Here is a 15,162-nt window from a genome sequence, read left to right as displayed (position 1 = left end):
ATCATCTTCATCACCACGAGCCCTCGTCTGTATCTACACTTACATTGAGTGGTTCCACTAAAATATCACCATTGAGATCTTCAGGCAGTAGCATAACCAGTGCCTCTGAAGGGGAAAATCCCTTCCTCCAAGAAGATGTATGAATTAGGATAAAGTAACATGATCTGACAGCTGCAGAAATTTTACTGAGTATAAACGCCTAGCGTTGCCATATGGGAAAGTAAATTATTCAACAAGCACTACTACGGCATTGTGCGCCTGTACTATTCCAAATGCTTACAACATACATAATTAAGTGTGCACAACACTATTGTAAACATAATCTAATTAAACAAATTCATTTATAAATTTTATATCCTTCTTACGGGAAGCTGGCAGCCATTTCGTAGGAATCAGAAAATAACCTATAGTCCACCACTCCTTGTGTCACAAAAGTAGATTTAAATATTAAATTAACATGATCATGAGATTCTACAAATACTTCTCTAACTGTCGGATGACACCACAGTCTTACAGATTCTTTCTTGTTGCCAACAGTACTAAAAGGAAAAAGGTATGAAAATCATTGCCATATGGCAACGCACGGCGCTAATGGGTTTATGAAAAGTCGAAAAATATTACTCATTTCCTCTTTCCTCCAGTCCTGTGTTTCTATAGATCAGATTGGGTCGGTGTTGACCTCCGCAATGACTAGCAACCGTTCTGAGGTTATGTTGGATAGGGGTAACAGCGGGTAACGAGAGGGAGCATGAGTGGAAGGATGGGAGGACGGACCAGTTATGTGTGTTGGGACAGACTTCTGTGCGTTGCTTCAGATCTTTCTCGATTATTGTTTATATAAATATTTTCTAAAACGTTTTATGAAGTTCCCTTTTTTAGTCATATGTAGGATATCTAGATCTTTATGTATGGTGGAGAATGAGTGATTTTGATCTTTTGTGTGTTCACTCATAGCGGAAAATCTTCTGTATTTAGCTGCATTAAAATGTTATTTGTTTGTAGCGGATCTGAAAATTCCTACCAGTCGCATAGCTCCCAACTTTTAGAAATAAACAGTAGGAAGATTATTTAATTCTGGGATTTCACCAAATATATTCCACCACGGCTAAGTGAAAAATGGAAATGATAAAAGGCATACATATCTACAGTTACAATGTGAATTGACCATTCAATTTAAAATATTAAACTAAAAAAATATAAAAATGGTTATCTACAAGAAAATGTACCTAATCACTCTCATTTATGATACATACATACGAATAATAATACACTCGAACCTCGATATTTTGAACCGCCATTACTCGAATTTTCAGTATCTCAAAGTAACTTAGATTTTCCGGCCATTTGTCCTATTCTCCTTGTGTATTTTATTCTCTATTACTCGAAATTCGGTTACACGAATTTCTAAATTTCTCGAAGCAAACATTTCCTCCCTTGAAGCAAAAAATACTCTGCAACTCAATTTGTGCAAAATTAACTGTGGTATGTGAGGAATAGTTAACAAGTAAGGAAAGGATTACAGTGAAGCTGGAAAATAATATGACGGGAACCGAAAAACTTGAACCTCTAGCGATCAGAAAATCAGCAAAGCCTCGCTGTTTCTCAGGTGTCAATTAATTACCTGTCACGTACGAAAGCAAGCCCAGAAATCACGGATGATAAGCTCCATTTACGAAACTCGGCTGTGTGGTATTGACTTAACAGTTTCAACATGAAGGGAGGAAAGGTTAACCGCAACAAACAGAAGAGAGTAATGGATTTTTTTCCAAAGGTGTTAACGGAGCTAAGTTTATAATTTCACTACTGTATGCACTATATCCTGTCTTCTAAAACGTTGCTATAATAATTGTTATAATTAAATTGATGCCGTAAAACATAATTTCTTTGTATATTTTTAAGTACTGTTAAAAATAATGTATTCAGTAAAAGCCCGCAGATACATATAATTCAATTATGTGCTATACATGCTCAAAAACGGTATTCTCTACATCTCGAAATTTTGATTACTCGAAATAAAATTTATCTCCTGAGGTGATTCGAGGTATCAAAGTTCCACAGTATTTATATCACACCGACACACAGAACCAAACACATAATTAGTTTCCTTTATTAGACTGTAAAATGAACGGAAATTTAATTTTATAGGTATCTCTGAACACTTGGAGATAACATTTGTTATGTTTTTTGGCCATACGTGAAGAGAAAATACTAGAAAATGTCGCCTACACAACTCCCTGGAATACATTCAGCTCATTAAAATTATTAAGATTGAACAAAAATGTACTGAAATATGCGGAATTACCACATACAAAATAGATCACTATGTCTCATACATTACTAAGATACGACTTTGACGTGGGGAAAAGCAGAGTTGTTACTTGTAATAAAAGCAGAGAACCGCTAGAAAAAATGCGTGGCATACAACTCCGAACGAAATTACGCACAGAAACGATGTTAATAGTGCGCAAACCCGATTAACTGAGTCACTAGAGCGCGCTAACCTCTCTTGCTTGTAGGACAATTGCTGTCCTGAATCCCCAGCCATAAAGCACACATGCTGCTGTAGCAGGCAGGAAACGTGATACACGAAGGCGACGGACAATATACACGTGAAATAAAGCATCAAGTAAATGCGCTTGAAAATGAGGTTGGGTAAATTACACAAGCACATAAGAATTTATCCTTTATCCTAGAGGAAGAGTATTGACCGAACTGGAGGTTATATTGGTCAAAAATAGGAAGAAATAAGGAGTAAAAAGCAGAAAGTAAATCGGAAGGGTTGGCAGGTATGCAGTCAGTCCAACGTAACTAGCGTCGCACTGGTTACTCATCAACTTGTAGACTCCTGTTTTATCAAATGGCAAACTTAAATTGAACTGGTGGACTTTATACAATGAAATTCTTTTAGAATTTTATCTTAAGATATTTAAAGTCAATTCAGAACCAGAATAAAGTTCATTACTTCAATTTAGTTCTGAGTGAATCGTGCATGCTTGAAGAATGATGATCAGTCCTGAAATTGTCGATAAGAGTTTAAAAGAGACTGGAATAGCACGTGGATTAGATGGCTCTGAAGATGATCTCCTATGTAAAGAACACAAAGGAAATAAAGACCCTAGCAATGAGGACAGCAGTGAAGACAACGATGAGGACAGCCCAAGATTTCAACAAGTAGACCTAATATTTCTTATTGTTATTTATTATCTTCCCCTAATTAAGAGCCTGATTATTTTTTTGAAGCATGAACATGCAGCAACATTTAAATTTCTTCTTTTGCCTTACAGGTACCTATTTTGTATTCAAGCTGCATGCTCTCATTGCTTTACTGGCCATGCCCATCCACCACATTACAATAACGTCCTCTGTCTTTGCCGAACGCCATTGCGTGGGATGTTAGTGGTGAATCACTATTGATAAAAGATCTACACTTTGTTCATTTTAATTCAATATCTCACATTGCGTAGCACCAAAATAAAATAGCTTACAGTTTTAACACTGATGCTTTCACGGCCCGTTCTTGTAGACATGATACAGGCTTATGCTGTGTCAGGAAAACAAGGTGAAACTCTTTACATTTCGCAGAGAAAAAAGCCCATTTTATGTCTAAAATAGCTCATTTTGAGAAACGTGTATGCGCACTCACTCACTTACTCTCTCTCTCTCTCTCTCTCTCTCTCTCTCTCTCTCTCTTTCACACACACAGCAATGGCTCCTTTAATGAAGTTCACACCTACAGCACCCTTCCCCAATTTTGAAAGTAAAAATTGGGAGAGAATAAAGGGATCCTATTGGAGTACCTACTTTTTTGACTGTAGTAAATCAGTAAACCAAGAAATAGCATAGCAAGTTGATTAAAGCACAACTAAATGATGTTTATCATCATCATCATCATCAATTTTATTCATCTGGTCTCCCTTACAGTAAATTACTTGTCAAGCATCTAAAACAAAAAAAAACAAAAAAAAAAAGAAGAAAGGCAATTTGTCAAAAGACTACATCCCTGTTTCAAATGACAGGTATACTCCAAATTATAGATAAAGATATGTTCTCACTGTTTAAGGTGACTTTAGGCCTGACAGATAGTGCAATGCCACATGAAGTAAAAGACCAAATATGCTGCAGTACTGACTTAAACTGTCAGTAGTCTTTTACCAGTGATCCGTTTCAGCTGTAAAAGATGTCACATCAAGTTGAAAGACTGCCATTGCAAGTCACATGGCACTAGATTAATTTACACCAAACTGCTAAAATTACCTTCAACACAGTGTGATTAATTAATGCTGGCAAACAGAGACCTTACAAGAAATGAATTTCATTATTAACCCGTACTGTCAACCTTGAGCAACTGTGTTAAGGATTACAACATATTTTCTAATCAGTCCATCACTTTAGTGTTTTGTAAACAAAGAACCCAACCAATTATATTAGACTGAAGGAAAACATTACATGGATTACTAAAAGAAACTGAAAGCATATATCACCTCAAACACAGATATATCCTTGTGACGATAAATCTCAGTAGCTGGAGGATGACGCCAACTACATTTGTCTTGGTGCCGTTCCAAGACTGCCTTACTCTTGGTATATTTGAGACAAAATTCACAAAGAAAAAGTTTTGGTAACCTGAAAGAAAAAAAAATAATAAGCCACACATCATAATTTTAAAAAGGTTTGTGATACAATACAATAACGGAATTCTCTTCATTTGCTTATTTTTGAAAATATTTGAATCAAATCTATCATTCAACAACAATTTTCTTTTTAAAAACTTTCTTCAAATATTACTTCCATAGCTGCCAACTTTTAGAAATCAAAAACAGGAAGATTTTTTCTTGGATTTCATCACATATATTGCGTCACGGTTTAAGTGAAAAAAGGACAGGATAAAAGGCATACATATCTACAGTTACAATGTAAACTGACCATTCAATTTAAAATATTAAACTTTAAAAAAAAAAACATTAAAATGGTTACAGAAAATGTACCTAATCACTCTCATTTATGACACATACATACGAATAATAATACAGTTGAACTTCAATATCTTGAACCTCCATTACTCGAATTTTCAGTACCTCGAACTAACTTAGATTTTATTACATGTAACCTGCCCTTCACAACAGCTTCTTCATACGTATAACACAAGAAGTAGAAACACAAAAGCAAGCAGTCACCGTGATGTAACAAGCACCGCGAGGCATTATAGTAGCAGTCAAAATGGTAAGTGATGCACACAAATACGATCACTGTGAAAGCACAATAACACACAATATTATCACGTAATCTCCTTTGTTACAGACGCACCATCACTTAAAGATTGTGAAAAAGAATAATATATCAACATTTCAAGATTTTCAGATTGACGTCCCTTTTGACCAAGTTCTCATAAAAACGAACTGTTTCCAATGTAAAGTCTGTTCGTCAAATCAAGACCAGTTTGAGGAAACTACCAACAAGTTGCATTTTACCGTTTACAATTAATAAATTACAGAAGCATGCCTCAAACCAATACATGATGAAGCATATTTCCAATCTCTTTGACATGCATAGTACGACTTTAAGCTTTAGATACTATCGAGTTTTAACAGGATTTATGACTCAAATTTTAATGTACAGTGTACAATATAATAAGTCAACTAACCAATTGTTTTTTAAAAACAAAGAACTTGGGAATTTTAGCCAAATCTCATTACTGTGAGGATATTACTGTGTTTTGGATGTCAGTGTTATTAGAATCAATGTCTATCCCAATTTTAGCACTGTCATTTTAAACTGTTAAACTGTTCACTGTGTTTACAAATGCCTGTGTTCACGTATTTTACAACTTAGTTTTTAGAATCATAACTCAGTACAAATTAGTTACAAGCAAATTTACAATGACAGGTCTTAACCTTGAGATAAGGTACAAAGGCTGAGGATGCTTGGAAACCGAGCGAAACATGTCCCTTTTAACCCATTCCGCTACAATGACGAGTACAGCAATCAAGAGTTCCACATTCATTAACATGCAATGACGGGGACAACGGTCCCCATGTACTCAAGTCGAAAATACATCTGACTACCGATTTCTTTCGATTGTGATGGTGTTACATTATAATTACGTTCCTATATAGTCCTAGCGTGTTTACATGCCAATGTTATTATCCGAAGGCTAAGTTATGTTTATTTTCCTTCTAAAATTGGTCATCTTGTTCATGAAATGAACACTACCATGGAGCAAGATGTCGTGTAAACATCGCAATGAGGAAGAGAAAAGAATACTGCAATTTCCGCTCGATAGTGGCGATGAAGATATCTCAGATTTATCTGATAGTAGTTTTAGCAGTGATAGTACGTCTGAAGATAACTTCGTACATAACCTCACCGCATCAAACAATTGAAAATGGAATTTGGCCAGTAACTTTCCAAAAGACAATGCATGTGCAGTTGTTTGGAAGCTAAATACTGTAGTCAGGAGGCGCCTGGGTGATAATGCTACAGAATATGACGTTGTGAGTCAGTTCCTTACTGACACTTTGGGGGGGGGGGGGGGGGGAATTTGCAAGGAAACCAATGCATATGCAAATAAAATTCTGGAAGATGTCACCCTACCTGATTATGCCATAATAGGAGGTCCATCTCAAGGTAGCACACAAATGGGACTACAGGGAAGGCACTGGGGTCATTTTACTGAAACAAATGCTCCTACAGCAAGTAAATCAGCCACATCAAGGAGATGTAAAGTCTGTTTTGAGCGTGGAATCCAGAAGGAATCTTGCTTCAAGTGCAACAAATGCAAAGTTGCCCTCTATGTGGATGGATGTTTCAAAGTGTACCATAAGTTAAATGACTTCAGTTAAGTGTAGTAAGTTCAATTCTAACCCAAAATGTTGTTAGTTTGATGCAGTATGCTTTTGTGACCATTTTTAGCATCCATAACATAAAATGTAGAAAAAATAATCGCATTCCAAGGTGCATTTAATTGTAATTCCAAGGTGCAGGTAAACCCCGTTATACGCAGATTCGTTATCTGCAATTTTGCATATATGCGATTTTGGTTGCAAGTCTAGTGCTGCCATCCGTTAACAGTATGTGGAAGCTGTAATGCCTTGAGGCAGGTACAGACATGCATGCCAAACTGTGTAACATTACACTACGTCGCGTGGGAAGGTTAAACGGGGCAAGCGCATCTCGATTTGCGTCTTCTGTAGTGTTTGTCAAGATGTGAATCGTCAGTTCTCGTCAGTAGAGCTGTGAAGTTACACTTGACAGGTTTCGTATTTAAATCGCCGGACAAAAGGAAAGAAATTGAGGCTGTCGAAAGAAAGAAGCATGTACCAAAGTCATATTTGTTAGAAACAAAGTTAGAAGTTTTGGATCGCACTGAGAAAGGTGAGCGTATTGATGACATTCAGCATGAATTGGAACTTAGTGAATCCTCCGTGAGAACTATTCGTGACAATGCGGAATCAATTCGAAAAACTGCTCAAATCTTCTACTAATTTAGGTGTGACTAGAGTGACCAAATCTCGCTCGTAAGCGATGGAAAAAATGGATCGGATGGAACATCACAACCAACAGCACATACCTCTCTCCGGATCTGCTATTCAAGCTAAAGCCAAGAGCTTGTATGCACAGTTTAGTTTATTATTGTGTATTTCAGTGTTTAATTTTTAAGTGTACAAATTTTGCATTAAAATGCGTTTCAGGAACAGGATAATGGATATATTTTGTAAAAATACTAAGAATCTCTGCTATTTTAAACTTAATATATGAGTAAACGAAAACCTAACCCTGTATTTTACATATAAAATGATTCTCGATTTACGCGAATTCGGTATGAGCGGCAATTCTGCGGAACGTAACTATCACGTATAACAAGATCTAAATGTACACTTCTCAAGAAAAATGTTTACATGGCAATGGGTTAATGTAGTGTTGTAGTAAAATGAATTTCTAACAACATAAAATCAATTGTACTGCTGAATAGGGGGAATTTTAAAAAAATTGTATGCAAATTATAACTTAGATTTTCCGGCCATTTGTCCTATTCTTCACATGTATTTATTTCTATATTCTCGAAATTCAGTTATAAGAATTTCTCAATTTCTCAAAGCAAACCTTTCCTCCTTTGAAGCAAAAAATACTCTGTAACTCGAATTTTGAGCAACATTAAATGTGCAATATGGCATTTGTGGTTTGTGAGCAACAGTTAACAAGTAAAGAAGGGGTTACAACGAAGCTGGAAACTAACATGACTGGAATCAAAAAACTCAAACCTCTAGTGATCGGCAAATCCTTGCCGTTTCTCGGGTATCAATTAATTACCAGTCATGTACAAAAGCAAGCCCAGAAGTCGGGGATGACACACTCCATTTATGAAACTCGGCTGCCTGGTATTGATGAGAAGTTTCAACGTGAAGGGAGGAAAGGTCAACCGCAACAAAAAGAAGAGACTGACGGATTTTTTTTTCCAAACGTATTAACGGAGCTATGTTTCTTGTTTCACCACTGTATGTACTGTATCCTGTTTTCCAAACAGTTACTACAATAAGTGTTGTAATTAAAGTGATACCATAAAAAAAGTTTCTTTGTATATTTTTAAGTACTGTTAACCATAATGTATTAAGTACAAGCCCATAGATACAAATGATTCAATGATGTGCTATACCTGCTCAATAACGGTATTCTCTATATCTTGAAATTTCAATAACTCGAAATAAAATTTATCTGCTGAGGTGATTCACATAATAGTCCCCTTTATTAGACTGTAAAACAAATGGAAATTTATTTTTATAGGTATCTCTGAACACATGGAGATAATGTTTGTTATGTATTTTGCCCATAACATGAAGAGAAAATACCAGAAACTGTCACCGACACAACTCCCTGAAATACATTCAACTCATTACAATTATTAAATAAGAATAGACAAAAATGAATTGAAATACATGAAACTACTAAATACAGAGCAGATCGGTATGTCTCATATATTATTAACACACGACTTTGACATGGAGAAAAGCACAGAACCACCAGAAAACACACGTGGCATATAATTCCAACGAAATTACGCACAGAAACGATGTTAATAGTGCACAAACCACACGACAAGAAACTCATTCCTTCGTCCCGATTAACTGAGTCGCTAGCGCTCACTACCCTCTCTTGCTTGTAGGACGATTGCCGCCCTGAATCCCCAGCTGCTGTAGCGAGCAGGAAACATAACGCACGAAGGCGGCGGACGATATACTCGCGAAATAAAGAAACAAATAAATACGCTTGAAAATGAGGTTGGGTAGGCCTAAATTACACAAGCACATAATGACTATACTGGAGGTTATATTGTTAAAAAATAGGAAGAATTAAAAATAAATTGGAAAATCGGAAGACGAGTTAAGCAGAAAGTTTCCGGGTAAATCAGAAGGGTTGGCAGGTATGTACTTCCATCCATCATATAGTACAAAAGGTTATGGTTTACTTCCCAACAATTCCACAGACTCGGGGAGAAGTCGTGAAATTGTGAACTGAAGAAATGACCGCAAGAAATATGTGGTCTACATAGCTGGGAGTAGAGAATACATGTCATTGTTGCATCTACATCATCTTGCCCTTGCTGATAGTAGTTCCAACATGGAAGTAAGAATAATAATTTTAAGAGCGGATTCAATCAGTAGAAATATCCCTACAAATGAATAACTGTATTCATCACCACAACACAAGGCAAAAACAAAACATTCATATCATACCACAAGAAATAAATTTCGTAATTAATCCATATTGTCAACTCAACAAGATAGAAGATCTTAATAAATGAGTAACTCCACCTTTACAATATTGTACAGTATTATTCATTTTTTCATTTTACTTTAAAAAATGACATGTTTTGTCTCTTCCATGTGAGACATCATCAGCCTAAAAATATAATAAGAAAACACATGATATTCTTGGTAACACTAAGAACAATGTCTTATCCTTAAATTGTTCAAGAGTCAAGATGACTCCGTCTATCATGTGAACACAGTAAACCCGGCTTTACTTGCTAGGTCCTTATGTGCGCCGTTACTTGCTAGTGAACACAGATCTCACCTTTATGTTTAAAGGCCATAATATGCCCATATAAAGAGCAAGATATTTTTAATAGGTCAATTTGAGATATTTATTTATTTAGGAACACAGCCGAGCGGAGTGCTAAGGAGCCAACGTCTGCAGTCGGGAAACGTGTGAGTTCGAACCCCACCGTTGGCTCTAATTGAGAATGCTTTTCTGCGGTTTCCTGTCTACGCTTCCATGCGCATGCAGGGACAATTTCCATTCATAGGCCACATCCTATGCCTTCCATCTGCTCTCAATTTCATTTACCATCATTCATTTCATCTTCATTAGTTCCTCAACAGAGGTTGTCCTCGGGAAGGGTATCCGACCGTAAAACATTCTATATAAATTCACCTCGCCTCATTCCCGAACTTGTATCAAGAAACGGGATTAAGGGGTTAACACAAAATTTACATAGGAACTTATATACTTACATTTAAACAAATCGTAATTTATTTAGGAACACAAATACTTAAATTTAACCAAAATTCAGATAGGAGGAGTATGCTTAGTATGAACTAAATAATGCAAACATATGATTCTGCATAGGCCTAATAGGAAACAAAAATTTTACACAGTTTCATGACTTCTGTAGTTTTCAGCATCTTTCCTGGAACACTTTTGCAAATTTTGTTTCCGGGTTCAAACATTTGCAGCGGGACCATGGAGGCCCCAGTTGGTAATTCAATCCTTTCCTAAAATGATTGGAATACAGCCTACAATCAACAAAAGTGCCCCTTCTCCCTCGAAACTTGTAGACATTCTGTTTCAGATTTCAGAATTATGATCACTTTTGTAAACCTCACTTTTGTTGTTCACGTCCAATTCCTCCATTGTTTCATCCAAACACAAAAGTATCTTGATCAGTGGATGCCATTATAACTTGTACAAATTCACTAACAACAGTCAAAATATATAAATTTCACATAAAACATAAACATACCATAAAACCTTGACCTATTATTATGCACGCAATATGAGTAGCACGACGGGTAAAAAACAGTTCATGTACTTAAAACAAATTGTGTCATAGGAACAAATTACTAGATAATAAACGTTCCATTCAGTTTTGATTCTCAAAATAAAAAATCAGTGTGAGGATCACAGTGTTCTATAAGTGGAAATAAATCTTGAATTAGGTTAATGTAATCTCAAGTTTACGGATGCTTGAGTCCGTATGTATCTGGTTAAACAGGGCTTGTTTTACATAGGTGGACGCCTACACAACTAGTATATATTGGGAAATTCCACCTAGAGAAAACAAGCCCGGTTTAACCAGATACATATACACTGAAGCATCCATAAACTTGAGACGACATTAACCTAATTCAAGATCCACTTTTAGATTAGCATGATCTTCACATCAATTTTTTATTTTGAGAATCAAAACTCAATGGAACTCTTTATCATCCCCTAATTTGTTCCTATGACACAAAATATTTTAACAACATGAGTTTTTTAAACTGTGTTCACATATGATAAATTGTTCACGAGTCGAGATGCCCTAATCTACGGATAAGTCATTGTATTTAGCGTTACTAAGAATTCATGTATTTTCTTATTATAAAAACATATTTTAAGGCTGAAGATGTCTCACCAGTAAGAGATGAAACATGTCCCTTTTTAAAATAAAAAGGAATAATACTGTACAGTATTGTAAAGGTGGAGTTACTCAATCATTAAGACCTATCTTATTCATATCTTACACGCAATTCATAGTAAATTTTCAGATTATTAAAGGCATATCTAGCATACCATTATTTTTATTCTGTGGAGGAATATCTAAATAGGTCACAATGTTTCGCCTATTAAATGCCATAATTATATAAAATGCATGAAACGATTTATTTGTTCTAACAGAATCATTTATTTGTTCATATTGATTTATTTCTTGTGCATAACAATTTTTTTATTTTATATCATATAGCTTTCAGACTATCCAATTCAAAAACGTACTTGCATACATGTACAGTAAACTCCCGATTATTCGGTTGTGGATTATTCTGTTTGTGATTATCAATACTGTACCAGGAATGCCTACGGCCTGGCACATTGCATTTTTAATTTGTAATTTAGTAACGAATTGATAGCTCTAGCATTTGAGTCAGCGCGCCGCGCGAACATTCGAGACTCAGCTGCTCGCTATGGGAGTGAGAGAGATAGTGCTGCGTCACAGGCAGAGAACCGGCTGGGTGACGTAATCGCCACGTGCTGCAGACCCACCCGTCTAGAATATACTCGAACAATTTTGATATCTACTAAACGCCGTTAACTATGAAAATATGAAGTACACCAGCATGAAGCTCATATTTGAAAAGTAAAGTAACCAAAATTTGAAGGAAATCCACCTACTAGTTTCCGAGGTATTAAGGTGGAAAAGAAACACTTTTTTTTTTTTTTTTTTTCGCTTGAAGCAGAGAGCCAGCCAGCTTTCAGTATATAAGAGCATCGCCTCGATGAGTACAGGCAGTTGCAAAACACAACTCGGCTATGTCAGACGGTACTGTCGCCGTGTCACGTTACGTGAAGTTGTTCGTCGAAGTTATGAGATTTCTGCCGTGCTAAAAGACTTAGAAAAATTTGGCGTGTACTAAGACGATACTTACAAATTTCCTGCTGTGTTGCAGACTTGTAAAAATTTGGTGTGCATTTAAGAACTCTGTCATTCTCAAATACAGTGTTACGAACTTTGAAAAGACTGCGTGTGATGATTTGAACTCCATTATTGTCGGTGCATCTCCGAACTTGATAAAATTTCTGCGTGTGCTTAAAATTGAACTGTGACTTCTCAGAACTCGAGAGTATTTTGATAATCAGAAACTCAGTAATTATCATAGCCGAATGGGAACAATTTTCTCAGATGTGACTAGTGTTTGAACGGTGATAGCAAACAACTGAGTAAACCTTAAGGACATTTTATGTCATTTTTAGGAAATACTGAGTTAAGTGAAGCTAAATAACATTGAAAACTTCCTTAAGATTAGTGGTGGCGATAGCTAGAGGCAGTTAAACGCATCGTGTGTGTATAGGACAAGGACTCAACTTACACTCACCATTTCCATAAACTTTGAACTGTAAATTTCGCTTCGAAATCAATACAATAAGTTCTAGTGTAAATATCTTGCATTATATGAACTACGTCTTTAACAACTCATGTTATTTAAGAAGTGTGAATATTTAAAAACTGCGGGTACTTCAAACTATGACGTGTTTCAAACGCTTCAGACTGTGCTTTAATTCATTTTAAAAGCCATAACTATTTCTAATAGCGAGCAATAGTTTGAAGTTAGATAACGGACTGTGTTTCAAAGAGCACATTACCAACTGTGATTCAAATTTCACGTGATTCTAGTACAATTATGAATGCTATTTATTCTTGATTTGCAAATATTCAATTAACCAGACAGTGCTATATTTTAACACTCACAATCCAGTGTCAACTGAACTTTCTTGTGTGTCCACAACATTATACGACACCAGAAATCTTGACCGAGTGTTAAGCCTCATATCAACTCAACACCTGACTCGACATGGCACATAGTACGAAGTTGGAGGCGGTACGTGGTTCGACGAGGGATGCAATACGTGATACAGTGAGGTAAATGGAACGAGTTACAACGTTGGAGATGGTACTTGGTTCGACGTGGTGCTGACAACATCGTTGGAGTTCCAGTTGCCGCTCGTGGAGCCGCATTTACCAGATCCAGCCTAGAAAAACTCTCGGGTGATATATGAGTGCATTTAGCATTTTAAGCTGGTAAAAGCAAGTGGTTAGTTTAAAAACTATTGCACTAGACAATCACTGACTTACTGAAGAGAGAACTGTTACAAATCATTTTTTAAAGTGCTACGTTAACCACAAATTACAAGTGCGAACTGATGACAGTTCATTTTCGTGTGATAATTAATTTAATAATTTAAACAGACTTCAGGCATTGATTTAAAAAGACTGTAGGTTTCATATGAGAGTGATTTATGAAAACAAGTGTTTATTTTTGAACATTCTATAGACTTATGAAACCACATTCAACTTATGAATTTCATGAAGAAAAAAGTTTATTTTCCAACCTTATTTATAACAGAGTTTTTTCTGAATTTCAATTTTGGGTTGACCATACATGAAAAAATATATTTTCAAGCCATTTCTCAGTTTTAAATGCGAGATAAGGAGGAGGTCATTTTTGCACCTAGACTTTCTAATAAATTTTCATTAGCAAAATAACATCTATTATTTTGCCGTGCGAACTCCTTTCTCTGTACCGGCTCCTAGAATTGTTCACTACCTGAGACCTTTCCCATGCTCAATAGCCCAACAACCTTTCCTGGTACAGTACATAGTACGGTGATAAAAAACCTAAGCCCGAAGTAATGTATTTTGTTATAATTGAGTGAATATTTTCATTGAGAATATACTATTCTGCATGCGACTACTGTTTTAAAACCAGAAGATGCTACGGGCACCATTCTCACCATCAGTTGTCCCAGAAGAGGCTTTGAAGGTTGAAGTAATGAGGAATGTGATTGCTGCTACTCGTCTAATCGATCTTGTGAAACAAATTTCTGGTTGTGAAGATGTAAATGGCGAAGACCTCCGCTAGTGGTTAAACAGTGATGCCTATGAACCGGTTAAGCAGCTACGTGACGAGTTTCGGTCTTACCAGGTACCATCATCAGTCAAAATCAAAGTTAAGGCAAGACATGGATATAGATAAAATGAAGCAAGCAAGAAATTCAATTTGAAAATTGGAGGAAAGTTGAGAGCTTACACAGGACATGTGTTTGTGATGAGTGTTTCTCAACTCTTTACTTGTCTTACATTGAATTTCATGCTTGCTTCATTTTATCTATATTCATGTCTTGCCTTAACTTTGATTTTGACTGATGATTGTCTCAGGTAAGACCGAAACTAGTTTCAGCATATATATGTAACTTCTTTCTTTCCTAGTGGCTTTACATTGCACCGACACAGATAGGTCTTAAGGCGAAGATGGGATAGGAAAGACCTAGGAGTGGAAAGAAAGTGGCTGAGGCCACAATTAAGATACAGCCTCAGTATTTGCCTGGTGTGAAAATGGAAAACCACGGAAA

At 36.1% G+C, this 15,162-nt stretch overlaps 1 protein-coding gene across 3 annotated transcripts in view; it reads right to left on the bottom strand.

Moving 5' to 3' along the window:
* enok (enoki mushroom) overlaps nt 1-15,162 on the bottom strand; it is a 516,902-nt gene that overhangs the window by 156,851 nt on the left and 344,889 nt on the right. For all 3 annotated transcript variants that reach the window (XM_067138427.2, XM_067138428.2, XM_067138429.2), the window contains exon 8: nt 4,482-4,623. In XM_067138427.2, coding sequence (XP_066994528.2) covers nt 4,482-4,623 — 142 coding nt within the window. The remainder of the gene's footprint in view (nt 1-4,481; nt 4,624-15,162) is intronic.

The sequence above is a fragment of the Anabrus simplex genome, chromosome 1 (assembly GCF_040414725.1).
Source record: "Anabrus simplex isolate iqAnaSimp1 chromosome 1, ASM4041472v1, whole genome shotgun sequence".
Lineage (NCBI taxonomy): Eukaryota > Metazoa > Arthropoda > Insecta > Orthoptera > Tettigoniidae > Anabrus > Anabrus simplex.
This window is presented reverse-complemented; position numbering and strand designations above follow the sequence as displayed.